The sequence below is a fragment of the Pteronotus mesoamericanus genome, unplaced genomic scaffold, assembly GCF_021234165.1.
Source record: "Pteronotus mesoamericanus isolate MK-2021 breed Mesoamerican mustached bat unplaced genomic scaffold, CSHL_Meso_final contig_702, whole genome shotgun sequence".
Lineage (NCBI taxonomy): Eukaryota > Metazoa > Chordata > Mammalia > Chiroptera > Mormoopidae > Pteronotus > Pteronotus mesoamericanus.
Window position 1 is genome coordinate 3,370,239 of NW_026555239.1, and position 27,876 is coordinate 3,398,114.

Consider the following 27,876-nt stretch of genomic DNA (forward strand, 5'->3'; position numbering starts at 1 on the left):
ACTGCGCGACTGTTTCCGGCCTTAGGTCGACGAACTCTCGCGACAGCTCAAATGAAGCAAGAACCGGAAGGGGCGGAGCGCTTTCCCATGAGCCTGGCTGCTTATCTGCATACGAAGGGTTGGATGATTATTGTTCTCTATTCTCCTCCGGAGAAGTAAAATGAAAAACGACATAAAATATTAACTAGTATTAAGACTAACTTCAAAGGAACGGGGGTCTCAGTTCAATGATCAACTTTCATAATCACCGTAGGACTAATGGGATTAAGATTCATTATGTAGGAAGTAACGGGAGTGTCTCTTTATGCCTTAAACTTATGAGTAAGGAAAATAACGATTCGGGGTGACGCCCGAATCCTCACTGCTAATGTGAGACGAATTTTTGAGCGGGTAAAGGTTGCCCCTAAGGTGACCCGCCTACTTTGCGGGATGCCTGGGAGTCGCGATCTGCCCGTCCCTTTACGCTTTAAAAGCAGACGGAGTTGAAAATAAGACACCAGTGAAAAGTGGTCGGTGTTTTTTATAAGCCGGAAGTGCCGCTTGATTGGGATCGAAAAACGTAGAAAAGGCTTTGGGTTACTCCGTAAGTCAACACGTGGTGAGACTACAAGGAAATAGCTTCATCTCCTTGCTCCTGTCTCATCTTTAGAATTGGGCGAGTAACACAGGTTGTTGCGAGGGTTAAACTGATTTTACGTGGAATTCCCTTGATGCGGCTTGACGCGTTTGTCGAATCAAAAAAAATACACGTGACGTCTATAGAAAAGCGCCCAGCATGGATTTAGTGTTCTATGAATTTTATGTTAATGTTATTACTATTTTCTTAGTCCAACACTGCGAGTGGAGTTAGGTACTCTTTAAAAAAAATATTAAGGTGAAATTGGTTAGTAAGGAGTCATGTACTCTTGACAGAACATCACGCTGCAATTAAAAACCTGGCACCAGAAGCTCCATGGAAAAACTGGGCGATGGTAGAGCCATGGGGTCTGAGGTTGGGCACCAGACGGAGTAGGGGAATCCAAGTCCCACCTGGAAGGCGTGAATGGGTGCTTGCTGGCTGGGCCTCCTTTTCTCAGCTGCGAACAGCGACCACCATGCCCTTCCCTCCTAGGAGGAGAAGCACCCAGGTTCGGTCTCAGCTGCGGGCCAGCTGGAGCGTGGCGACAGGTGTGGAAGAGCCAGGAAGTGGGCAGAGGATGAAGGAGTTAAAGCCCTGTGTAGCCTCTTAAGTGAAATATAAAAAAAGTCAGTTCAATGATTTTTTTGAAGCCAGCACAATAGGACCGTTAACTGAGATGAGCCTATTCTGAGTTCTCAGCGAGGTGGCCTTTCCTCGGGGGCATTTCCGAGCTTTCTTGGGTCATGTTTGGCTGTCTGGATGACAGGGGTTCAGTCACGTGGGGATGGGGACAGTCTTCCATACCTGGCGACATCCCCAGAGCTGAGAGGCCTGCTGCGATTCTGAGGCAGGCTTCACTCCATTTCTTGTATGAACACGCAGGACTTCGTGCAGTGTGAAAAAACATGGAATTGCCAACAATGCAGCTGCGCAGTAGTCAAGGAATTGGGTGCCGTTTTGTTTGGAAGTTGACTAAGGATTACATCCCGCCTTGCCTGCCTGGAAAAATTTGGCCTGCACCAGCAGTGCCTGGACCATAGCCGCATTTGGGGCTGTGCTAGTTCAGGGACATGGCATTTGGGCCCTGCCGTACCTACCTTTCTGGGATGACTTGGGCAGCATCTACAGGCTGAAATGTGCATCATTTTATAAATTCTTCTCCTTCTCTTATAATATAGTTAGAGAGTTGTCTGTGTGTAGATTGGTGGTACTACCTGTGAATTCACTTCAGGAGGTTAAAGGGGCTGTTATAAATGTTATTTTAAAAAGGTATCAGATCTGAGAGGGTGGAGAATCACCAACCTAGTTCACACACTCATTTTTGCAGATGGGGAAACAGACCAGGAGAGAAGAGAGACCAGGTTCAGTTCATGCCCTTCTCCCCTGCTCCTGGAGACAGCTACTAGTGGACTCAGGCAGGTTCAGAACCCCCTTCCCCCCCAGGCCTCTTTTCTCTTCCTCCAGATGGAGACAGGAGTGAGGAGACCTACTGTATGTCTATTGCTCAGCAGAGCCCAGCACACAGTAGGTATGAAGAAGGGCCATTGGGGCCAGAGATTCCCAAGCTCAGGTCCTTTTCCAGATGTTGGGGACCACTTTGTGTGGTATCGGGAATTGTAGCCCCACGTATGCCAGGCCTTGAAAGGGGCTGTAAGTTTCCACCAGAAAACTGGGAATGCTGGAGGCAGGCATGATCCGATGTTAACACCGAGGGTTCCCATGGGAAATGTGGCCTAAAGAATGCATTGTATCCACGGAAGCCTTGCTATGCTTTGCACTGCCCTGATAAGGAAAAACCAGATGTTTAAGCTCCAAAAAGGAATGAATTCCTAAATTCAGGAGCATTACCACCTGACAAAAGCATATCTAACAGCCCCTGACCTGAGGCAAATCTGTGTTCCTGCAATTGTTATCTATGATCTCTGTTTTCTGTAAATATAGCCTTTAGGCATTGATTGATAAGCTTTGCATGCATGCTGTATTTCATTCTCAATAAAAGCCACTTCAGAGAAGGGCTCCGGGCATTCTCCTCTAAAGGGAATCACCTTTTCTTGACAGCACTTGGTGTCTGGAACTACTCATTATTTCATCAGTGGTAAATTGGAGGATTCCACGGGATGGGGTCTGCCACAGTCCAGACCACTGGGGACAGAATAGGAGAGGAGAGGAACAAAGGGGCTTCTCTGGGTTCCGAAGCTCAGCCTCAGGTTTCTTCCTGTGAGCTCCCCGTCCCCTCCTCTTCCCGCCTCCACTCCACCCACACAGGCCTTCACTCTGTTCCCTGAGCCTCCCAGGGTCCAAGCCCCTGGCCCAGCCTTCTGCCTCCAGGAATCTGTCCTAAAAGAAACAGCCTGGAAGGAGAGTAAAGATGCCACTGTTATTTACAAAATCCACAAACTGAAAAAAGCCTCACTGTCCAACAGTAGGGGACTCGCTATAGCTAGGTTTATGGTGAGAGCTCCTCTGACATTCGGGGTAAAAGCAGCAGCTGTAGGATGGATCTGTGGTTTCATTCAAGTCATTAATGTTTGCCTCCGCACATCTGGCCTTTTCCCCCCATGTATACTTCTGTACTCTCTAAATGCCAGGCCCTGCTCAACCCCATGCTGTCCCCCTTCCGACCACCCCCATAGGGACCCACACTGAAGCCTCAAGTAGCCGCAGCAGGTTAATACTAGCAAAGTTTTATTTCAACGTTTTTTTCTGCTCATAAATGACTGAAAAAGCCGATATGCAGAGGCTAACCCACTGTTGTCTAAAGGCAACGGTTGAGGCCACTGAGAATGTGGCTCAGACAAGAGGTTCTGCTCAAAATCTCCCCCATGCTGGGGTGCAGGCAGCAGGACGGGTGGGTTTGGGACAGAAGAATAAATAAACATTAATTCTGCCTTAGCTCTGCCATCAGGGTTGGTGGCCCAGGACGCTAAAGCGGTTGAACCAACCACCGAGCTGACAGCTTGGAACGCCCAAAGCTGCCGGGTGTTTGGGTGTGCTGGGGAGACCGTGGAGGCTTCGGGAGGGCCCATGTGCCAGTCAGAGGGGCCCTTGGCCAGCCCCCTCCTCCCTGGGCCCTAAGGTGGGGGCAGCCTCTCACGCGCAGTAGTCCCTGCCAAGAGGACTTTTGGGTGCTACCTGTATGTAGTGTCAGGTGCTAAGGCCTGGCCTGGCCCTGAGGCAGGCAGTGAGGGGCGGCAGGCGAGGCGAGGGTCCCAAGGTGATGGCAGGGATCCCTTGGCACCTGCAACTCTGGACTGCCCGTATGTTTGTTTATTCCCAGACAGTGGCCTGCTCTGGGAGGGGCGGATGGAACACCGTGCTGGTGGCCTTGGCCCAGTAGTGTGGGGGGTGTGGGGATGAGGGAGGAGCAGGACCCGGGCCGGGCATCACTGGTAAGAACCAGTGAGGGTCGGGCAGGGACCTGCCCCGAAGGTGGCTGTGGTGGCCCACTGTAACAGAGCCCTGTTCCCAAAGGGGCCCCTTGGGGGCCAGCCCAGCAGAGGGCCACCCGGGCATGGGAGGGCCAGGCTGAGCCTGAGGCCACAGTGTGAGATGAGGGGGAGGTGACATCACAGGTGGCGGGAAGGGGCGGACGGGGGCGGGGCACATGAGGACGCGCAGCAGGCGGTGGGGTTGGGCGGGCGGGCAGCCAGCGCTGGCCCTCAGAAGGAGAAGCAGCGTTCTTTGGGGTGGCCCACGCGGTCCAGGTTGGGCAGGCAGGCGTACTGGATCATGGGCGGGGGTCCGCACATCAGTATCAGCGGCTCTTCCTCCGGGGGCGGCAGGTGGTCCCGGATCATCTCCTCGTTCACAAAGCCCTCGCTGTAGTCCCATGCTGTGGGGCAGGAGACCGCGTGAGCCCAAGGACGGCCCTGGGGCTGACCGAGGACTGCCCGTCTGCCCAACACCCTCCCCCGCCCCCGGCCGATGAAGCTCCCACACGGGAACACCTCCTTCCTTTCAACAGTGGTCGGAGCGTGACGAGGATAACCGTCCCTCTGATGCCCTGGCCCAGCCTGGCTCGCCCATGACCCAAACGCAGCCCTATCACAGTTTCCATGTGGCCTTTCAGGTGGCCCTCAGAACCGCCCTATGAGTGGCTGATGATCCCATTTTACAGACGTGGAAACCGAGGCCCAGAGGACCCCGAACTGAGTACTCTAAGGTCACACAAAGGTCACACAATAGGACATGCACTCAGCTAGGGATGTGAACTTCAGGTCCTGGATGTCCGTCCCCAAGCCAGTGTCCATCCCCAGGCTGGTCAAGGTGACATTCTCTGCTGATACCTCTCCCACACGCCCACTGTCTGACTCTTGCCCCCAGCAGGGCATCGGCCTGTGAGGAGCCCTGTCTGGTTCACAGCTGTGTTCCAAGTGCTCAGACAGCCTCGCCTGTAGTACTTGCTCAATCAATAATGAAGGAAGGCATAGTCCCAAACAAGCAGCTGGTGAGCCTGAAAATAGCCAGATCCAGATACAAACTAAAGCTCCAGACGCAGCAGCGCCGACTCCCTCCCGGTCCTGCCTGCCTCCCTGTCTCGCACATGCACACACATGGTGTCTTTCCAGGTTTCACCTGAGATCTGGAACTTTCTTTCGTTCCTCCTAGTGACCGACAGAGCCCGTGGTGAGGCTGGCAGGGGCTCTAGTCCAACACGGGCCCTCAGGAACTGACGCGCTGCCGGAGCTGCTCCCGGAGGGGACTGCCCAGCCCGGGCACACAGTGGACTCACAGGGACAGAGGCTGGCAGGAGTCTAACAGGAGAACGGGGCTCTGACGATTGGGGGCCGTGTCGGGGACAGAAGAGATGAAGAGGAGCGTTACAGACGCCCACCGCTTCTCTTTAGCTCTGGCTTCCAGGCTGCTGGGCAAACAACCCCTCTGTGCCTCAGTTTCCACATCTGTCCTCACAGTGCCATCTTGCCTACTGCACAGGGTTATACGGTCCAGTGAGAGGGGGTCTCCTGCCTTCCTTCAAACGTGCTGTCTAACAAGTTGCCCCTTCTTTTGGATGAGTGAGGAGGGGACCCAGCATGAAGCGCTCCTTCCTTCACGGTTCTTCACCATTCAGTTGGGACAAACACTACTTGGGGACTGAGGGCACATGCTGGCCATGCAGCCACGGTCCTTTCAAATGGCTCCTGTGCTGAGCAGCTCAGCCCTGGAGGGACAAATGGAGGGACCAGCGGATGCCCACCATCGGCTGCACGCGACCTCCCCTCTGAGGCGCCATAGCCGGCTACCCCCTGATCCCACTGTGGGTGCCTGAGCCCAGGCCAGCCCCTGAGCTCTGGCCAGTGGCTGGGACGATCACCCAGACAGACCCTCCAGCTTGACTCTGTTGTGGGCGGGGGCAGGGGGCAGGGGGCGGCAACGGGGATAATGAGAGAGGCAGCAGGCGGAGGGCAGGAGGGCAGGAGGGCAAGACCAAGCAGGAGTGTGGGTAGCCGATGCGAGGGGAAGGAGAGGCAACAAAGGGACACCGCCCCTGTCAGAAGGGCCCAGGGCTCTGCCAGGACTGGATGAGGCCCTCCAGCCCCAAACACCTGATTATCTGGCTTGTCTCTGTTTTTCACTAAAGCCTTTGACACCAACTGAAACACAGCTCTCCAAGCCCAAGGTCAGGAGGAGGTGACTGAGGGACCTTGCCTATCAGATGGACAACACTCACTGCCCCGCCCTCCATCCGTCCTCTCCATCGGGGCCCCTTGGGAGGCAACAGAGTGCTGAGCGATGGAGCATTCTGTGTCTCGTGGACACTGATCTCAGTAACTGCCACGTCTCCCTTTTCACTCTGGCTGCTGGGAAGCTCAGAATGACACACGTGGCCCATCTGCAGCAAGCACGCATCCCAGTCCATGTTTTTGTGCAAACCTCATTCCTGATCCCATTTTATGGCCCTGCCCTTGTTTTTCTCTCTCTCCTATTTTCTATTTGTGCCACTCTGACTCACCCTAGGAGTCTTGTTAAGCTGCCCAAAATCCATCTGGAACAAGGCAGGGCATGGACACATAACATTTTTATAGCAGGGCAACAGATCTGAAAGGACTTTGTAAAAAACTGCACGGAACAGAACTGTATTTGCTAACGTATGAAATGTGCAGGTCTGTGAGACACATCTCAGTTTTACAAGGACTTTTAAACGCAGTGTATTTTTTTTTTACACGTGTACTGAAGGCAGCTTTGCGGGGGAAGCATAAGTCAGCTGCATTTGCCACGTGAGCTGGCCCCTCGTCTGCTCCTTCGCTTCGCTCCGCGACAGCCAGGCTGGCCAGTTACCATTTTCTTTCTCAACATCTAGAAGTTCAGCTTATACCCCATGCTACAGCAATACCTTAACTGCTCTTGAAATGTGGGTCAGGGTAACAATAAACATAAGTGTAAAATGATAGGAGAAAACCCATGATACCTTTCTTGGCCCGTAACTGGTTCTACTATTAAAACGACTAGTCCCTAGGAGGTAGCGCTTTGGTCAGGGCGTTCCCAAGTGCCACCAGCAGGGGTCAGCATCGGTCGCCCTTCCTGTGCAGGGGGCGTTTCACTGGCAACAGGCAAGGCGGGTCCTATCGTGGCTGACAGCCTACCCCACCGCACTGTTAGAGCCTGTGACCAGAACAGAGGTAAACTGCCCCTCTTCCTCCCCCTTTTGAGACCTGGGTATAAGATAAATGTTCTTTTCTTTCCTAGAAGAGCAGCTCCGATCCAACGCCCAGAACCTGTGCCCCCACCAACCCCGCCCCCCCCCTGACCTCCACTCCAACCCCCTGCCAGACTCCACTGTGTCTCCTCTGGGCCTTGCTGACCACGTGCTACTACACTCGGTAATTGACTAAGAAACCTGTTTCCTGTTCATCCCACTCGAACATCAGCCCACGGGGCCAGGCTGGCCGGTCCAGCCAGAGGCCTCGGGACACGGCTCTCAGGTCCACCCGTCCATGCAGGCCCAGGTCTGGCTCTTAGCCAGGAGGCCCAGGACTGCCCTGGGCACTCCAGAGGGACGCTCCTCTCTCAGGAATGGGAGCCAGCCCCCAGAGCCTGTCTGCTCATTTCTGGGAGCAGCAGAGGGTGCTGTGTCCCCCCGACCGTGGCTGAGTCCCAGGGAACCGTGGGGCTGTGTGAGGAGCAGAGGCCAGGCAGGGGCAGCGGGCAGGCCATGAGCAAGACGACAAGCTGGTGCCTACATGGGTACTTCGAAAATGTCTTTTCTAACATTTAGAAACTTCCCATGAAAACGCAGACTCAGCTTCCCTTAAAAAGTGGAAAGGCCTGGGCTACAGGACTGAGTTCCTGCAGAGCCGATTGCCTATAGCTGAGGGGGGCTGCCCCCTCTAGACAGGGCATATGCTCGCCCACTTGCCACACTCTCCACCGCTCCCTAGTGTCTACTGACCCTGAAGCAAACATCTCCAGTATTATCTACCAAGAAGCCTGACCTGCTGCTTTCCTCCCAGCAAAGCTGATACTGTTTTACATGCACATCTCCCTAAGGCAGGAGAACGAACCAGGTTAGCTCCCAGAGGGCAATCTTGTGTCATTGGGGGCAGCCCCCATTCCCTGCCTCCTACATGGTTTTAGTTCCTCCACAGACAACTGTGTGACCTTGGCAAAGAGCCTAACACCTGGACAGGTAGGACCATACGTCAGCCCTGGGTGGGTGACCAAAGAAAAAATGGGTGTAAAGTGCCTAACAGGGTACAAACTGCGCGGTGGGAACAATCAGCCCAGGTCCCAGCACTGGCCCTGGACACCAGCCCACAGCGAGCCCCAGCCCAAGCAGGGAAGGCCGCCTCCTTTGTCCAGGAGGGGGCAGTGCAGCCTGCGGACGGCCTCAGGCCCTGGAGGAGCACGTGTGAGTTGAGTCCAAGCCCTGTCTCTGATGTTCTCTAGCTGTGCAACGTGGGGCACTTCCTCCCCCTCTCTGGTCCCTCCTTCCACATCTGTGAGGTAGGGTCACACCACCTCCCCATCACGAGGCCACAGTGAGAACACGCACCCCAGGATACCACGAGAGCAGAAGGCTCCACGCAGGGGAGCGCTCAGCACAGGTGAGCTGTGGGCCAGCGTTCCCGCCCCCGCCCGCCCGGCTCATCCGGGGCTTCCATCGCTCACCTTCAGGGGCTTTGTCCACCGTGTACCAGAGCTTGAAGCGCGCAGAATGCTCATTCCTCAGCTCCTCCAGCTCAGGCCGCAGCAGGATGTCCTTCTCGGTCTGTGCGGGGGACAAGCCAGCGGTCAGGAGGGACGGCGGCAGGGACTGCCCTAGGAGACACTCATCGCCCACCTGCGGGCCATATGCTCGGCAGCTTCCAGGAAAGCGGTCTGGCTTAGCTCACCAGACTCCCAAAACACTCGCCCCCTTCTCATCTTGCCTCGGGAGTAGATCAGGCTGCAGACAAAGATGTTCACTACAAATGCAGTTTGCAAACGGTCTTTTAACGTCTCAGGGAAACGCACACGATGTAATGGGTAGCGGAGAAAGTGGCAAACGAAGCTAAAGGTGGGAACGCTCAACCCCAGAGGAAAGAGACAGGAAGTAAAACGTACCAAAACAGCCATGGGCTGGTCCCTAGGGGGTGGATACTCTACGTAAAATAATGAGTGGTTCACTTAAAAGGATGAAGTTCACACCCTCATCCCTTGGACAAGCCTTTGGGTTATACATCCATAAATTAGGGAATAATAGACAGCTGGCAGCCACAGAGCTGTAGAGTTCAGCCACTGCCCTCTCTTCCAGGAAGCCTTCCCAGACGTCCCAGGGGATATGACTGAGACTGTCTATCTTCTGACGCCTTTGCCCACACTGTCGTAATTTTCTAATCTATGCCAATCAGATGCATTTAAAGTAAATCTCGTTTTATTTTTTATTATTAATAAACAAGTCTGTCACTGGTCTAATCATATCTTCTTACTCATTTATAAAACAATATTAAGGATATTAATTTTTATTGGTGATGCATTATATGTTTTGTTCCTTGTTATATATCTTTCTTCATTATGTTTTCCCCCCATATGAAAATATTTGTGTGTGTGTTTTTATCCTCACCTGAAGACATTTTTTCACTGCTTTTAGAGGAAGGAAGAGAAGGGAAAGAGAAACATCAGTGGGAGAGAGAAGCAGCCACTGGTTGCCCCCCGTACCTGCCCAGACCGGGGATCATACAAATTCAGGCTGAGGTTCCGGAACTAGGCTCAACCCGGAACTAGGAATGTGCCTTGACTAGGAATCAAACCCGCAACCTTTTGGTTTCGGGGCAATGCTCCAACCAACGGAGCCACACCGGCGGCCAGGGCGAACACACTGATGTTTTGAATTTCCTAGCAGAGGACTCGCGCCATGAGTCCTTCCCTCGGTGGGCTCTCCACTGCTATCTGGCTTAGCCTGGCCATCCTCAGTCATCCATTCATTCAACAAAACTTCTTGTAAAAATGCTCCGCCACTACTTTTAAAGCTTGGGGTCTTTAAAATTTTTACATGTACATCTTTAACCTAACCTTCATTGTACTCTAAGGTAAAGAAGGAATCTACTTAGTTTTTTCCCAAATGCAACAACTAACCCAACATCCACTTTCTTTTTTTCTTTTTTCTTTTTTTTCCTCTTTTGTGCTTCTTACTCATTTACTTATCAGGAGAAACTATTCCTTAGCTCAAATATGCATGTTTCATAGTTCAGGAACACAGGTCAATGACAAACTTCCATGGAATTCAACTCAAAGAAATACTTTACATTCCAAGATCACTTTGCCCTCTGAAAGAGACCAGCCTTTCGGCTTCATGTCCTCAAAATCTTTCATGGGCTCATAATTTCCGCAGAAGAACACGGAGCGCTCCAGGGATGTGGGTGTCACCCCTGCGCAGGGGCCATGCTGATCTCTGCATCGTCCCAATTTTAGTGCACGTGCTGCCGAAGAGGCACCCAACGCCCGTTTTCATCTGTCCCCTCAGGTCTGCGATGTCCCCTGCATCACGTACAAAGTCTCATCTGTACTCAGGCCTGCTTCTAGGTCAGACTTGTTCAGCAGAACTTTCTGCACTGGGGGGAACGTTCTAGCTCTATGTCATCCAGCCTGGTAACCACTGGCCACGTGTGGCTGCGGACCCCACGCGATGTGGCCAGTAAGACTGTGACCGTGAGTTTTTAACCTCAGTCTCGATTAATGTAAATGTAAATAGCCACATGTTCTAGCATGTTCCAGTACAGTCTGGACTTTCATTGTGTTACCCAGAATGCAGTAGGTCCAGGAAGCCCAGGTCTCACGTGCGTCTCTAGAACCATGTTTTTAGTACCGATGCTTTTTTGGGTATGTTGTAACACCTAGGATGCTAAGCTCTTCCTTGTTACTCCTTTTTTAAAACTTTCCTGAGTGCGCATATATACTTTGTCTTCCAGACCATTCTGCATTATTTTGTCATATGTAAGGGGGAAAAATACCCCACTGGGAATGTGAGCTCTACTTTATCAGGAACCACCACCTTCAGGCCTTCCGTCCCTCTGTCCAAGAACGAGGTGCGCCTCACTGTTACTACCTCTCCTTTACTGTCCTTCTGGAAAGTCGTGTTTCCTTTAGGTTGAGGCTTGGTGTGGAGGCCCCGCATTGTCTGACTCAGATGAAGGAAGGAGGCAGGGACAACAAGCCACCTGGGGCAAAGTGGCAGTTCTCACTCGGAGGGTTACCTGCCAACCCCTGGGGTCCTGAGGACCCTTTAGAAGGTCCGTGAGGTCCCAACGGTTTTCATGTAATACCAGGACTTCATTGGCGCTCTTCGCTCTTGTCCTCCCGCGAAGGCCCGCAGAGCACCCAGAGGCGCCACGACCTGAGCCACCGCGCCGACAGAACACGGACGCAGATCCAGAACCCACAGGCTTCCCCTGAACCAGGCGTTAAAAAGGCTCCCAAAAGTGTACAAGAAAACAACATTCTCTAAAATATGCAGTCATTTCTCATAAAGAATGCTCTGGTTCGAGTCCTGGTTCCACCACGTCCTGTGACACACTCAGGTCAAGCCCCTCCGTGGGCCTCCGTGTCTGGAGCTTACAGATTCCACGCCCTGCACAGGTGACGGGGGCGACGGCCTCCACCGAGACTAACCGCACAGACAAGTCGAGCGGCTGCCTGCCCTCCTGCGCCGCTGTCCCAGCAGCAGCTTGGGATTTCTGGCTTTTTTGCACCTCGGAGCCTCGTGGAGGCTGCCTTGGGTGGTCACAGCAATTTTCTGTAGCTGTGTGCGAGTCCAAGACCTTAGGCGAGCCCCTGTCCCTCTCGGCTGTTCCCTCACAGATGGATGGTGCCTGGCCGGGGCGAGGGGCATCGGATCTGAGAGGCACACGCGCTGGGGCATGGCCCCGACACCGCAGGTGAGGAGTGTCTCATCTTGGCCTCCCTCTAAAGGGACGTCACTTTATAAAATCCACGTAGTAAGTCATGAAACATTGAACCAAGAAAGACCTGTGATGACCTTGCACATTCTAGCTGCGGGCTCAAAGCCCAGAGAGGGAAAGTGATTTGTCCAAGGCCACACAGCAGGCCAGGGCAGGCAGGCAGGCGGGCAGCAGGTGTGGGGAGAAGGACGCGCGCTCGGGAGTGGGAGACCAAATCCAAGCACCGCCCCAACACCCCCAACCCAGGGACCTCGTGCACTGGGGCTCTCGGCACCCCGCCTGTGAAAACAACCCCCGTCTCCAGGGCAGCGCCAGCCCAGGCCGGCTTTTGCCCACTTCACTTGTGGGTTCTGAGCGGTTCATGGAGGGAGCTCTGTGGTTCGGAGGAGGTAGCCAGGGGAGCAAGTCTCAGGTCGGGGGTGCTCCAGGCGCCCGGCTCCTCTCCACCCCCAAGTGTCGGGTCCGACACGGGGCTCGGCGCTGTGAAGCCCGCCCCCGCCCGCTGCTGCACAGGCCGCCTGTGCGCGCTATGCCCGGAGCACCCCCACCACGCCGGCTGCCCGAGCGTCCCCACAGAGTCGTGCACGGCCCTGGACATCTCACCAGGCCCCGCGTCCCCTGTCAGCAGGAGCCGGGTCTGTATGTCTTGGAACGTCCACTGACCTGGTTGGCAAAGAGCAGGTGGCACACGGTGTGGTCGTCTGGGTCCTTCATGATGGCGCGAATCACCTGCAGCATCGGAGTGATGCCTGCAAAACAGCAGCCCCCGCAGGCAGAGTGAGCGCCTGCTGTGTACACACAGGCCCGGTGCCGGGCCGGCCCCCGACCTCGGGCAGCTCACAACGGCTCGTATCCGTGCCCGTCCCATGCCCGGACACCCACCCACACCGCCGCCTTCCAGGGACCCGGGAGACCCGGGTCCACACACCTGTTCCTCCTGCGATCATGCCCACACACTTCACCGTCTTGGTGGCTGGGTTGGATTTCTTGTCTGGACGGATGGCAAACTTTCCTGGGGAAAGGAAGCGGGGCGAGGCCCTGTGTTTGGGGGTCGGATGGGCTGGAGAGCCTGCTCCGCTTGGGGGTCCAAGATGCAGGCGGCAATCCCAGCTGGTTAGGGTGAGGGAGAGGATGGTGGGATACCAGGACCAACTCAGATGCCAGAGGGACGCAGGATGCATTTCTCATGCAGACGGCGTGGGGAGCGGTGCACATGCTGGTGCACGGCGGGGGCTTCCCGCACAGCCCTTCTTCCCACTCATTTTCAGCCAAATGAGGCTGGTCTGTGGGCTGCGTGGGGCCCCCAAAGGCAGCCAGCCTGCAATCCCTGCGCCAGCCAACTTACCCCCCATACAGCTGGGGAAACTGGGACCCCCGAGGGGAGACAGCCTGCCCAAAAAGAGTCGCCCACCCAGACAGCAGCAGCGTCCGATCCTGCACTCAGCATTCAGCGGCCTGCTAGGTCCTCGGAGGATTCCGACCCGACTCACCTTTGCCCTGATAGACCAGCAGCCCGTTCGGGCCCCGGAACTCAATGGTGTCTCCAATCTTCATGCTTTCCAGGTACTGGGACATCTTCCCTCCTGCGGGAAACTTGGGATGGGTGTCTTTGAAGTAAACCTGCAAGACACACCCACAGTCCTTCGTCCCCTGTTCCTAGGGTTGTTGGGGTGAGCTCTGGGTACAAGGGGAAGTGACTCTTAGGGGCTCTTCTGCAGCCTGTGTGTGGCCTTCTCACACAGTGCCCCGTCTACCCATCAAATCTTACCCCTCGGTGCCCCATACCCCCAGGAGTCTGCCCTCCCAGTAACGTATCCTTGGAATGCAATGTGTCAACATGGTGCATACAAGGAAACCCTATGGCTTGATTTGATGCATTAATGCTCCACCAAGAACCCTCCCTCTCTGACCCCTTCCGGCTGGGAGGAGCTGACAGCTGTCAGCAGAGCAAAGCTGAGGGCTCCGGGAAGTTGGCCGGCCACGCCCTCCCGGTGGATGTTCAGTTCTTCCCATTTAATGCTGTCATAGAAACATGGCTCTTAGAACAATTTCCTGCCCTCTGTCCTCGGGGATTTCAGCTTGGAAAGAAGGAAGTGCTACAACCCTCTGAGAAAGAGATGGGGAGACAGAGGAGCAGCCTCTCACCCAGCCCAGGGCTGGGAAGGCCCCCGGGGGGCATTTTCACGGCCTTGAAGGGCCAGCAGGAGCGTGGGCAGAGAAGGGGAAAGACGACAGGGGAGGATCGAGGAGGGCGACCACAGCCAGGCAGCCGGAAGGGCTGTGCACCAGGGGAGGGCGGGCCACTCGATGGGGCTGCAGTTCGGGGAGGTGTCTGTGTGGAAGGGGATGGGGACAGGGAGTACGGGGGAAGAAGGAAGGTCAGAGCACACTGTGTGCCAGGCCAGGATTCTGACCTTTATCAGGAGCCAACTGCAGCCAGCGAGGTCTCCAAGCCGGGAGGGGCCTGGTTGTGCTGGGCTTTTTATCCTCTACTTGAATCTCTCCGACAGCTCCACACCCAGCTGGTGTGGTGTCAGTGAGGACGGATGCCCGAACCCTCACCTCCTTCCCTTTGCTTCTGGACAAAGCCCCAAACCTTACCAGGGCCTCCGAGGCCCTGCCTGGCCCTGCTGACCCACCCTGACCCTGATCCACCACCCTGTGGCTGCTTTAGGCCTTGTGCTTCCTTCTGACCGCAGGGCCTTTGCACCTGAAAATCCTCTTCCTCCCTCTTCACCCAGTTTCTGCCTCCTCAGCTGCCAGCCCTCACCTCGCTGCTGCCCAATCGGGGAGCAGCTCTCGTCACCACCCTGCTCCCGCCCCAGGTCTGGGGCCTGTTCCAGATGCTCAGTGCCATGTGCCCGTCCCCTGGAGTAAGCACTGACCTCCGCTGGATCACACGTTCACTGACAGCTCTCCAGCTGAGACAGGGCCCCGCGACCAGGCCTGGGCACCCCGCAAAGGGTCTAAATGACACTAGGCTGGGAAGGGACCCAGGACCCACAGGCCAAGCTCCCTTCCTGCCCTCACAGACCCAGTGCCTGCCCAGGACCCAGCGGGGGCTCAGCCTCGGTCCTGCCACCTGCGAACAGGCAGGGAGGGGCCCCCAGGGGCGCACACAGCGGAGTTCAGACAGTAACCCTGGGCCCCGGGGTGCTGAGCCAGGGTGGCCGTGGGGCTCTGGGCCCTGACTGGGGATGGTCTCTAACAACCCCACGCCCACCAGCCTGGGCGGGTCCACATCTGTTGGACGTGCCATCAGAGAAGGGGGTTCGCGACTGTGGAGTCTGTGTTCCCGACGGTTGTGAAAATGGCCCGGGGCACAGTCGGCGCTTCTCTTCCCATTCAGCGCAATGTTTCCAAGACCCTGGCTGGGTGCTCTGTGCCTCCCTGGTCTGCTGCCTCTAATGGCCGTGTCGTCCCCCCAGCACACCCCCTCGCCTCAGCACCCCGGACAATGCCCCGCGAGCTCCTCACACCGCACCCCTAACACGTCTGTGGCACGTTCCTCAGGAAATGTGCCCAGGAAGGGCCCTGCTGGTCACAGAGCTCGTGAGACTGAACGCGGTGGACCAGGCGCCCCGGCCACCGTGCAGGCACCAGCGGTCGGCCTCCCTGGTCCCCCTTCTGCAGGTGACCTGCCCTGTGTGAAGACGCTTAGCCTGGGCCCCAGCCCCTGCCCTCTGCCGAGACCTCCACACGTGGCTTTTGCTGACAAAGTACAAATGGCTGTTCACTCAGACACCAGGCCTAGGAAGCGCCGGGCCTTCAGAGACCAGGCTGCGGGGAACAGGGGCCCCCTGGAGGCCTCGGCTATGAAGGGGTCATCCCCACACTTGTCCCCACGTGGCTGTGGCCCCAACACCTCACCTTGATGACCAGGTCCACGAAGCCCTTGTCGTCGTCACTGGAGACGGGCGTGTAGGGCCGGATGACCAGGTTTCCGTCGATTCGAGCCGAGAGGTAGATGTGCTGGCCTGCAGGATGCGGGGAGGGGACCCTGGGTCAGGGACCATCCCAGCAGGGGCTGCTGCGTCTTGGCCACCCACTGCCCTACACCCGCCCCGCAGCACCCAAAGCCTGCCCTGCCTCGCCCTGACTTGGCTCCCCCCGCCCCCGTCAGCGATTCCCATCACGTCCTAGCTTCCTGCCACCACACCATCACTTGTGCCGGTGCCACCGCCAAGGACACCAGGGCATTTCCTCTCTCATTCTGACACTCAGCCTTGAAGGCCCACGGCACCTGTCACCTCCTCCTTGAAGCCTTCCCTGATCTCCCTAGTTGAAGTGCTAAGCTCCCCCCTCTCTGACCAGCACGCGCCTCCGTTCAGGCTGGGCTGGGGCCACACTTACCAACAGGGAGGCCCAGGACATGCTGGGGTGACGGCAGGGCAAAGCGGAACCGCCGCGTGTCATGGCTGATGACCTACGAAGAGGCCCAGAGCTGTTGGATGGCACCCAGGGCAGAGGGGCCGCCAGACCTCAGAGTCCCCACCCTCCCCAGGGGGCCCAAGTCACTGAGAGAAGAGACACTGATGCTGTCACATGTGGACCCAAAACCTGCACCAACATGTGCGTGGACAGGTCAGGCTCACGCTGGGTATGACTCTGCTCTCCCCGGCCCCCAGGAGGGCAGCGACGCGCCCTGGGCCACACAGCAAGACTGGCAGAGCAGGAAGTGAACTCAGGATCCCAAAGGGAGGCTGCCAGATGGCCCAGAAAATTCCAGGGGCAACGTCCTGGGGTGGCAGGAGGAACCCAGGGACCGGACTGGCAAACTGGGGGCAGGGCTGAGACAAGGTCCTGCGGGCCCGGGCCTATGTTCAAGAGAGGGGTTCTAGAAACCGCTCCGCTCAGAGCCACCCAAGCACCAGGGCAGCTGCGGATGGCAGCAGAGGGCAGGGCGCAGGGTGGCCTCACCGCCCGGGTCTGTGGGCGGGAGGGTGGCAGCCATTTCCCCTCCAAGGCTGGGGCAGAGGCTGGCAAAGAGGGAGAAGGCAGACTTAAAGCCCCAGAAACCCCTCTGAGTGGCCTTAAACCGAGGCCAGGCAAGCTGTGGTCAGAGCTGGGAACCCAGCCCGGCACCCTGACTCCTGACCGGGGCTCCAGCAGGCGGCCAGGGGGTCGGCCAGGAGGGCGGGCGCGGAGGGACGGTTTGGAGGACAGGTACGTGTCCAGCACATGTTCAGACGAGGCTAGGTCACACGGCAAGGTCCACGACAGAGACAGAGTTCTCACTCGGAAGAGGGTGGCGGGGACACAGACTTCTCCAAAGAACAGCGCAGCGCACTGCTCATCACTGAAGGGTGTGAGCAGAAGCGGTGGCCTGGACCTCAGGAAAGACGGCGTCCGGCCACCACTCGGACAAGGCCTTGCTGGCGGCCGGCGGGTCTCTCTCATCCAGCAGCTCAGGCCCAAAGCTGCCTCCCCTGGAAGCCTCTGCACTTTGGGCAACAGAGCCCGAAGGCTTCTGGGAGCAGATTCCAGGATGATGGACCGGTCCTGAGTTCAAGGTCAGAAACCCACAAGCCAGGCAGTTTTGGGGAGGAAAACAGAAGTCAGGGAAAGACACTGATAATGACCGTGCCGACCAAAGCGGCATCAGGAGGCTAGATCTGTGCCTGGCTCCGCCTGGGGCTGGATCCAGGAGGCCGCTCGCTGTGATGGTCTGAGCACTAGACTGACTCTCCGCGATTCGGGCGACCTTGCCGTCCCCGGGCCCCATCCAGTTCAGAGAGAAGGGCAGGCCGCAGGGGCCCTCCCCCCGCCCGCGGCGGAGCACAGCGGAAGTATCAAAAGCACCCCTGACCTGCGTGGCCCCGTGGGTCGGGCATCGTCCCGCAAAGTGAACGCTTCTCTCCTCTTTTTCCCTCCCTTCCCCTCTCTCTAGAAAAGAATAAATAAACTTTTTTAAAACCCCCCCAAAACAAAAACCCTTATGATTTCATTTATTTATTTATTTTCAGAGAGAGGGGAAGGGATGGAGAAAGAGGAGAGAAACACCGATTGGTTGGTCGCCTCTTGCACACCCCCCGACTGGGGACCTAGCCCGCAATCCATGCTGTGCCCTGGCTGTGACTCACACTGGTGACCCTTTGGTTCGCAGGACACCAGCCAGGGCAATGGGTTCATTTTAGTTAGAAAAAATTGTGCCTAAAACATATCTAAAGAATAAGCGTGATCTCATCTGGAAGAAAGTGAGTTTTTGTTCTTTGGGTTTTTTTTTTTTTTTTTTTTTTGCCTCTCTCTGGTTTTCAACCCTCCTACGAGCTCCTGGTATGATTACAGACACACACCCATCAGCCGCAGGGGCCCAGCTCTGTGCTGGGGAGATTTGAGACTTGGGTGGAGACCAGGGCAGGTGACTTTCTGTGCTCCATGACTCAGTTTCCCCTGTAACACCCTTCCTGGGGTAGCTGCAGGTGACCAGAAATAGCACCAGGGAGAGGCTTTGATAGGGGAAAGTAAGGGGCACAGGGCAAAGGAGGGAGGGGATGGTTCTTAATGAGGATCAGAAGGTTGAAAAGGGAAATGTCACACAAGGCGGCAGGAGCGAGCCTCTGGGAGGGGCACATGGAGCCGCCCTGTGAGAACAGGGGACGGTGCAGGGAGGCAGCTCAGAGGCAGCAGGCGCCAGGCCCTGCGCTGAGGCCCCTGGGAGCGGAAAGGAGGGGAGGAGCCCTTGCCTTCAAGGAAGGGACAGTGCAGTTCGAAGCACCCAAGGCCCCTGGGAGGCCTGAGCCTGGGCCCTGGCTCTCCCTCTACCTTACGGTGTGACCTAAATTCCGCCCCCCACCGTCGCCCTGTGTTCCCATTTATTAAATGGGCGCCTGGACCCAAAAGTCCTGAGGAGCCCCTCCCCCTCGGACCTCCTGTGGGATAGTGAGTGTGGTTCAGAGAATGCGCTCTGTGGCCAGAGACCTGGGTTCAAATCTCTGCCGCTTACTGGCAGCCATAGAAACGGACATCTCCTTGCTTTTCCTGTCTGTTACAGGGGCAGATAACAGGACCTACATCAGAGGGGCCGTGCCCTGCGCACTCAGGAGGCGACTGGGAACGGCTGTGGTGCTGACAAGGAGAGAGGCGCCCCGGGGGCCGCGCACGGCGACCCCCGCAAGGCCGGCACTCACCTCCTTGTCAATGAGCCGCAGCGGGTACTTGATGTCCGGGCTCTCGAGGGTGATGGCCGGGGTGGAGCGCTGGAACATCTTCATGAGCAGGTTGTAGAGGAACCAGACTGGGGAGAGGACCACGTGGCCCAACTGAAACGACAGGGACAGACCCGCCAGGTCAGCGCGGGCACGGGGAGGGGCCGTCGCCTGCCCTTCCCTCCAACGCACCCTGCGGTGGACAGCTTCGTGCCCCTGTCCTGCTGTCCCCTCTGTCGGGAACGCCCTCTTCTCACCATCCTCAGGCAGGGAACTGGCTGGGAGACGTTACAAAACCCAGACCCGGGAGCCCATCAGGGCCTTACTCTGCAGCTGCTTGGCACCAGGCTGGGCCCTGCCCCTGCGTTACCCCATGACAACCCTGAGATCCTGAGTGTCTTCACCAGCATCTTACAGGCGGAACAAGTTCAGAGAAGTGAAGCAACCCACCACAGCCACCTGAGGCCACCTGCCTCCGCAATGACACACTGCAACTTCCGGCCCTCGCTCAGGCTCTTGCGTGGCCAGAGAGCCTCCTCCTTGCCACGCCCTGCCCCCCAACAGCTCAGTCTCGCGCGGACCCTAAGGGGTGGTTTGGATTTTTCTATAACAGAGAAAACCCACAATCCATGGCAGGATAGCTCATTGCTCAGAGTGACCAGGAGGGAGCCCCTTGGCAAAGACAGGCGACAGGCCTCCTGCCCTTTCCAGCTGTCTGGCCCTGGGCGGATCACGGAGCCTTCTGAGCTCAGTTTCTCCATGTGTGAAATGGGGACCATAAGCCATACTCCTGGATTGCGAAGATGGAAATAAGCCATGGAAGATGCCTTACCCAGGCCTGGTCCCCAGGCAGGCCCTCGACCCCACAGGGCCACCTGGAAGCCAGGACCTGAGCAGCCTCGGCTCTCTGGACGACAAGCGAGACTCGGGGAGAAAACCAGGAAGGCCTCAAGACAGCTCACACCTGCAGTGCAGAACCTGGCAGGCAGGCGCTCTAACTAGCGAGCTCCACAGGAGACGGGCCAGATATCGGGCGCCTCCTGACGCAGCGTAAGAAGGGCCCGCCGCTGCCCCGTGGGCTTCCTTCAGGGGCACACAACCTGCCTCCAACCACGAGGAAACAGGGAGGGCCGTTCCCCGGAATAACTGACCAAGACTCTTCAAAACGTCCATGCCGCAAACAACAAAGAAAAGTCCGAGAAGCTGGTCCACACTAACGGAGGCTCTGAGTGGCTGAATGGCAGCCCCCAGAAGGTATGTCCACCCAGGTCCTGGGAATGTGACATCTGGAAAAAGGGTCTTTGCACATGTGATTAAACTCAGGGTCACCTTGGATTATCCCAGTGAGCCCTAAATCCCATGACAACTGTCCACACAAGAGAAAGGAAACTCAGAGACAGCCACGCAAAGACGGAGGCGGACCGGAGCGATGTGGCCACAAGCCAAGGGAGCTGAGGCTGCCAACAGCCTCGAGGGGAGCGGGAAGAGGCAGGGAGGGCGCCCCGGGGCCTCCGGAGAGCGCAGCCCTGTCCACACTTGGGCTTCTGCAGACTTCTGGCCTGCAGAACGTTGAGAGGATAAATTTCTGTTGTTTTATGCACCTACTTTGGGATCATTTTCATGCAGCCCTAGGTAACGAATAATGACGCCAACAACTGAAAGTGGGCTGTGGTTTTGGATGAGATCTTGGCCCAGGAGGGAAAAAAGTTACGAAGGACAATACTGAGACCGTGGTGAAGTATGAATTTGGCCCTGAACAGATGTTGACATTGTATCCACGTTACTTCCGTGATTCGCTCACTGCCCTGTGGCAAGGCAAGAGGATGTCCCTGTTCTCAGGAGAAAGACATTGAATTGTTTAGGGGCCAAGGGGCATCATATCTATAATGTTCTCAAATAGTTAAAAAACATATACACACACACAAATAAAGCAAATATAGTCAGTGTTAACATTTGGATGAAGAGTGTGCAAGAACACTTTATATAGTCTTGCAACTTGACCATAAGCTTGAAATTATTTCAAAATAAAAAGTGGGGGCTGGCGTACCAAAGAGTGAGGTTGAGACGCAAAGGTTCCCACAAAACAGTGGTTCTCAAATCTGTTTCACAGCTGTTCACTCCCCCTCCCTGGGATACCTCCCCGACTTCAGTTCCCTCAGCGAACGACTGTGTGTGTTCTTCTTATCCTAACCCTGCAAGTTCCCCTTTTTTGCCTTGGCTGCCAGGAAGCTTACAGCTACGTTCCTTGCTTCCATGGGAGCCTCTCTGCTTCCTTGGCGGGGCTCTTGAAGTAGCGCATTCTGCAGAACACAGCCGTGGAGGCGGTCCCTGCCCTGTGCAGGGCTGGGCGAGGTGACCTTCACCTCTCAAGGCCGAGCCCTACTGCCCCCCTCTTCCTGGGGGACCTCCCCACTCTCCACCAAGCCAGGCAGGCCTCTCTGAGCCTGGGCGTTCTCTTCTGTAGGAGGAAGGTGAGAGCCACTACCCCACCCGCCTCCTGGGTGCGGGGAGCTGGAATATGAGATGGCGGTGGTGGCTCTATAACCTGGGAATTGTGGGTACACACACAGGAGCTTTTCCTGCCTCCCTCACGGGGCCCGTACCACTGGGGAGTTGGAACGCCCAAGTGAAGGGAGGGCAGAGCCACCAAGATCCCGCAACCGGCCTGGCGCCCAGCCCCCAAAACCAGCCCAGTGACTTCCAGGTGCCTGGCTGCGGCTGAGGTGACAGGCCCTTTGTTGGGCTCAGAACAATGGGCGTCTCTCCCTGGCTGGGTGCAGCTGAGGCCTTGCCCCACGGGGCCCCTGGTCGGTGACGGAAGGGTCGAAGGGGAAGGCTGGCAGCCTACCCCGGGCCACCTGCCCCTTTAACCAGCACCTACCGTGTCTGGGTATCATGTGGGGCTTCGCCCCACCCAGGTCTTATTTAAGGCCCTGGCTTGCAGCCCTGGACTCGGGGGGTGGGCCCCAGCTCAGGACTTCGGGAGAGAAACTGCCTCTCCAGTCCCTACCTTCCTCAAGTGTGTGAGGAGGCTCCCATGGACAGCTGGGGAGGAAACGAGGCGGGGAAAGGCCATGCACAGAGCAAACATGGCCAATGTCCCCAAGGTACAATGCCCCAGGTATGAAACGGGATAATCCTCACTTCAACCCCAGGCCATAGGTGCTGTGAGGACACTGAGGCCCAGAGAGGATCAATAACTTGTCCCAGTCACACCAAAGCCAGTCCTCAGAGGACCACACTCACGGCAAGTGACAGCGTTGTCCCTGTTGCTCAGAGACCGAGCGACTTGCCCATGGTCACGCAACAAGTCGGTCTGGAGCCAGGACGCAACCCCAGGCCTGTCAAGCTCAAAGAGACCTCTTCCCGACCCGCCCTCTCTGTGCCCAGCGCCCCCCGCCCACTGCAACCCGAAACCCTGCCTCCCAACCCGCGAACTCCTCTTCATCACCCAGAGGCCAGCTCAAATGTCAACTCTTCCCTGACGGGCACTCGCTAGCTAGTCCGGCCGGGGGTCGGCAGCCTTCCACAGCCTCCGCTCCTCTCTGTGAGTGCCCTGCGGATGAGGACCAGTCTGCTCTGAGCCATTCCCAGGTCAATATGAGAAGCCACATCCATGGGGAACATTGTTTAGGAAAACACTGAGTGAAGTAACATTCGCAGGAAATCACCATTGTTGGGAGCCCTGGAAATGAACTTAGATGACACTGAGAACCAACTGGGGCTGTGTATGGTGCTCCCAGGAGATTACTCTTCCCCCAGCACAGCTGTTTAAGTGCACAGCCAAGTTCAATAACCAAAGACCCTTCGGCCTGCAGTTGCTTCTGTCTGCAAGGCACCTTCCCTTGCATTTCTTCACTGACCCACAGTAATGGGAGACAGGCCAACTGCGTTCTTCACTCGACAAATGGGGAAACTGAGGTTCAGGGAGACCCGGGGTGGATCCTGAGCTTTGGTTCTCGATTGTCGGTCGCTCACCCCACATTTCTTGACTGCCCCAAGCCCACAAACGCTGGCCTGTGCTAAGTGCTGGGCCTTGAGACAGGTTCTTATGTCAACAGCTCCGAGGGCAGGTCCCGCACACGGGTCTCGGCCCTTGCACAGCCCTTCTGGACCCCAGGCGCCAGCCTCGCACGCCCTGGATGCCAGCCCTGGGCAGACAGCGGGGCCAGCTCCCCGTGTGCACGGTCACAGTCACCACACAACAGCAGACCCTGTGGCATCAGCCCAGAAGGGCAGGGGACCTGTGTGTCTCCCCACCAGTGTGTCCCCAGGGCTCAGAGCAGGGACGCTCAATGATTATTTGTGGGTAAACATGCGAGGGGACAACAAGCCCTACCCCCCAGCCTCTCTCTGACTTGTCTGGAAGTTTCAAGAACAAGGGCAAGAGGCCAGACCGCTTGGGGAGGGCGGGGCGCACATAGTGCACACTATCTTAAAAACCCATGGCCATCCGTCCGGGGAGCACAGGCCAGGCGCCTAGGGCCCTTGCTCCCTGGCTGTGTCCTCACCTGCCAGGCAAACCTACCTCCCAGAGCCCTGGTGGGACGGGGGCCACTGCTGGGCAGCTGGCAAATGTCAGTCCCCTCCCCCCACAACGGGGGGCTCTGCAGGGCCAGTCACCCGCAACCCCGGGTGGCGGAGCTATTACAACCACTGTGCCAGGTGAGGACACTGAGGCTTGGGCGGCAATCCCGAGGGTCAGGATTGGAGTCCAGGTGTCTGGCTCGAGTCCGTGCACCGGGCCCCGATCCACGCGGCCTTTCTGCGCCCATGGGCACTGCCTGGCTGTCGAGAGGGCAGAGGAGGACTTCGTATGCCCACAAATTCCTATCCCAGGAGGCAGCTGTGGGCAGGCCCTCAGTTCTTCAGGCCACCCGTGCCTGTGGGCACACCTGCCAGGGCCTGTGTTGGGCTTGGGGGACACTGGCCTGGGGACCCCACCCCTGAGCAGCTCAGGCCAGTGGGGGGACACGGGCGAAGAAAGGGGTGCTGTGGAGGGGCGAAGGCTTGGTCTCCAGAGTCGGAGGCTTTACCAGATGCACAAGGGGTACAGAGGCTGTGCCCATGGCTTGGGGGAGGAGCAGCGCTGAGCCCCCTCCTGTCCACAGCAACCCCCACCCCTGCAAGCCGCAGGCAGAGGAAGCAGGAGGCAGATGGCCGAGGCCGAGGCCTCCCTGCCAGCTCCTCCTCACCATGCCGCTCGTACATGTAAACACATGTATGTACAAGTAAACACAGGCCTACACACACATACACACACATATACCCCCACCCATCTGGGGGTCTGGGAAACGGCTGCCTCCTAGGCCTTGACCTGAGGCTCTGCAGGCTGGGCTCTGCCCCATCAGGGACCAACCTCCCCCCCACCGCAATCTGCCCTTCCTCATCTCAGATAACACGGGGGGTAGGTAGGGCAATGGGGTGCCAGAGGCCCTGGATGTCCCTGGCTCACCCACCATACCTGAGGAGCCGGGGGCCCTGCTCCCGGCTACAGGGTGTCCTGCCCAGCTGTTTCCCCCAGGAATTCCCCGCTGGGATCCTGGCATCCACTCTGCCCAGGTCAGGTCGGGGTGAGCAGAAGGATGTGCCAGGACCCCCACCTGGCAGGTCCGGGCCTCCCCAGGTGTCGGCTCCCTGCACTGAAGCTCACCTGCCTGCTTGCCAGCTGTCCCGCCGGGGTGTGTGTGGTCACCTCCCTCCTGGTCCCCTTTTTAGGAAGTGGGAGGGAGTGGAGGAAGTTCTGCAAGGGCGGGGGGCAGGAGCTCCCAGCTTGCAACTGCAGAAGGGGACCCAGGAGGGGCAGGTGGACAGCAGTCGCCCTCTACAGGGCGCCCTGCTTCCCCGGGGCCACAGAAGAGGTCTAGGGTGCCCGGGGCCGTGGGAAGCCTTGCACCCTACCTGTGGTGGTGGGTCCACAGAGCACTCGCAGCTGCGCTGGGGGCCGAGGGATCACCGTCCCCAATGTTCCCCCCAGGTAGGCAGGCTCAAGTCCCAACCCCTCGGTGCGGCCCCACTGGAGTGTGGGAGGAGGCTTCCTTCAGAGCCTGCACATTCCAGATAAGATGCCTGGCAAAGCCGCCCGAGCTGGCCCACTGCAGACTGCGTGGAGCCGCTGCCCCGGGTGACCTGGCTGGGGTCCGCTGTGGGGATTCTGGGCCGAGTCGGGAGGCCAGCAGGGCGCACGAGGAAGGGGCAGTTCCCACCAATGCTTGGACGGGTGAGGTCTCCTGACTCCCAGACGGGGCTCTGCCCCTCACACGGCGGCTGCCACAGGGCCTTGGCTGACAAGGTGTGGAACAGCCACACTCTGGGAACAGCAAGGGATCCAACTGACACTGGCTGGAAGGTGAGAAAGTGCTTTGGGGTTGGGGGTCAGGGGAAGGCAAATTCTGGGAACACGGTCAGGACATTACACTGAGGAGGAGGTGCGCAGGTTTGCCATGGGCAAGGCTGCCCCTTGGTCTGAACGACCAGAGCCCTGGACTGGGCCACTCATTCCTGAGCAAACAGCCTTTGGCCTCGTTCGAGGGAGCCTCACCATCAGAGGGAGGAGGCAGGCGCCCTCCAAGTCCAAGGCGCCCGGGCTGGGGCTGGAGGTGCAAGGCCTAGTCCTCCCAGTGCCAGCCTCCGACCCCCGCCCCGCCAGCACCCTGGGTGGGGGCTGCCCCCTGGGTACAGTCTCCACGGGAGCACAAGCCCCCAACCCCCACACGGGCGGCTTCTGAGAAATCCCAGACAGGAGGTGGGCCTGGGGGGAGGGGGAGGAAGCTCTGGGCTGACCCAAAAGTGACAGCAGGACAGTGGACTTCGGAGCCCACAAACTCGGGCTCTGCCACAAGCCGCTGGCCAAGTCTGCGTCCACGTTCATCTGCAAAACGGCCAACAGCACAGGCCTCTCGCCGCTCTCAGGCGACTGCAGAGCTTGGCTGGGTTAACAGGAGACGGGCCCAGGGGCGGTGGCTGCTAAAATCCCTTCACTCTAGCGACATCACACACACTCTCACAAATACTCAGGCACACACACCCTCACACTAGAACGCCATTCACACGCGCAGACGACCCAGCCACATTCACGCTTCCCCACAGCCGCTCGCCCAGCCGGCCACACACGCCCCGCCTCCCTCAGTCTCACACCCATGCTCACCCTTCCCACCCAGTCACCCTTCACACAGCCACAGAGTCGCACACATGTGCACGCGCACTCACATGCACTCACTTTCACACACGCTCACACTCACATCCACCTTCACGTTCCATTCACACTTGCTCAGGCACGCTCACTCTCACAAGTTACATTACAAGTCACACATCACGCACACTGTCCCAGTCACACACAAACTTCCGGATCACAGATTTCTCTCTCACGCGCACGCACTCCTCCGATCCATTCGCGGGACCGGGCTCTATGCGCGGGACAGGCAGGGATGAGGATGGCGGGCAAGGCCGCCCCCTTCCCCAGGGCAGGAGGGCTGGGTTCCGCTCCGGACGCCAGGGCGTGAGTCACTGCGGCCACCGGCACGCCCACGCCAGGGTGGGGACGGGTGGGGCGCCGCGGGCCAGGGCGCGGCCGGCCGGGAGGGGTGCCGCGCCCCCGCGCCTCGGCCCCGCCGCCCCGCCGCCCCGCCCCTCGCCGCCGGGTCGTAGTCGGCACCCCGGGAGCCCGAGGTCCGGATGCCGGCCGGTCCGCAGTGACGCCGAGCCCCGCGCCCGGCGCCCCTCGCCGCCTACCGTGCTCAACTGGGCCCCCATGGTGGCGCCGCGCTGCGCTCGCTCCGCCGCCGCCGCCGCCGAGACAGAGGGGCCGCCGCGCGATGGGCCCGCCCCGCGTTCGCGTCACCCGTGGAGGAGGGCGGGACCCAGCGGGGCCCAGTCCGGGCTCGGGGACAGGAGGCCAAGCGCGGACCCGCCCCGTCCGCCTCCGGGCGCACGTTGAGTGGGCGGCCTGGCAGAGACGCACCGCGGGTCCGGGGCTGCACGCCTGCTTGCGTTGCGGTGTAGGGTGCGACGCTGGCCTCCTCTGGGCCCTGTTTGCCAACGTAAAGGGAGGAAGATGGCGCCCCTTCACCATGGGAACTAAAATAAAATCCGGAAACTTCGCCGTAGCCTCCCAGGCCCACCTCGCCTGGCCTGGTCCCAGATGGTGCTGCTGGGCACGTGGCTGAGCCTCAGGGTCATTCCTGTGCGGAACTCTGCTTAGCTCGGTCCCACCTCCAAGCCTTTGAACAGGCCATTCCCTTTCAGGAGCACTATCCCCAGCTGCCTCGGGCCACCTTCGCTTATTGTTGGGTATCACATCACCTGTTCCCTCCTCTCAAGACCTGCCCTGACCCCCTATTCAGGCAGCCCCTGTGGTCTTCTGACACTTAGAAGTGAGCAGAAGTCATCCTGCCGTTCCCTGGGGGATGGTCTGGCCCCAGCTTCACCCATCCCAGTGTGCTATGGGCCCCGCGAGGGCTGGACTCAGGGCTGGACTCTGCTTTGAAGTCCTCAGCTTGTAGTAGGTGCTCAGTTAATACTTACTGAATGAGTGAACTTAACAGGCAGTGGATACCTTCTCTGCCTCTGCCCATGTTGGCCCCAGAAGTACTCTCTGGCCTTACCCTCCTAGAACGATGGTTTTGGACCCAAATATGAGTTCCGGGTACTCTGACCAGCCAGCCTGCGGTGGGCGATGTGTCCCTGCAATGGGATGCTGGCCGGGCAGAAGGAACTGGGAGGGCCTGGAAGT

The 27,876-nt window shown here is 58.0% G+C and overlaps 1 protein-coding gene and 2 non-coding genes across 3 annotated transcripts; 1 reads left to right on the top strand and 2 right to left on the bottom strand.

Moving 5' to 3' along the window:
- Window positions 1-304: 304 nt before the first annotated feature.
- On the top strand, window positions 305-454 carry LOC129077986 (U12 minor spliceosomal RNA). The gene has a single exon (XR_008529919.1). It is a non-coding gene; the product is annotated as a U12 minor spliceosomal RNA (small nuclear RNA).
- Window positions 455-3,287: 2,833 nt separating this feature from the next.
- LOC129077884 (NADH-cytochrome b5 reductase 3) lies at window positions 3,288-26,969 on the bottom strand. Its single transcript, XM_054582481.1, has 9 exons — window positions 26,877-26,969; window positions 19,128-19,259; window positions 16,351-16,423; window positions 15,868-15,974; window positions 13,488-13,617; window positions 12,926-13,009; window positions 12,661-12,746; window positions 8,729-8,828; window positions 3,288-4,451 (listed from the first exon to the last, which is right to left on the bottom strand). The coding sequence occupies exons 1-9, from the start codon at window positions 26,895-26,897 to the stop codon at window positions 4,279-4,281; spliced, it is 906 nt and encodes a 301-aa protein (XP_054438456.1). The 5' UTR covers window positions 26,898-26,969; the 3' UTR covers window positions 3,288-4,278.
- On the bottom strand, window positions 10,431-10,533 carry LOC129077989 (U6 spliceosomal RNA). The gene has a single exon (XR_008529921.1). It is a non-coding gene; the product is annotated as a U6 spliceosomal RNA (small nuclear RNA).
- Window positions 26,970-27,876: the final 907 nt, after the last annotated feature.

Excerpts from the sequence above, each read along its gene's own strand:
- LOC129077884 (XM_054582481.1), bottom strand. The coding sequence starts at position 26,897 with ATGGGGGCCCAGTTGAGCACG. Across the intron at positions 12,747-12,925 it reads CATGATCGCAGGAGGAACAG|GCATCACTCCGATGCTGCAG; the intron begins GTGTGTGGACCC and ends GCTGTTTTGCAG. Across the intron at positions 4,452-8,728 it reads GGTGGACAAAGCCCCTGAAG|CATGGGACTACAGCGAGGGC; the intron begins GTGAGCGATGGA and ends CCTGCCCCACAG.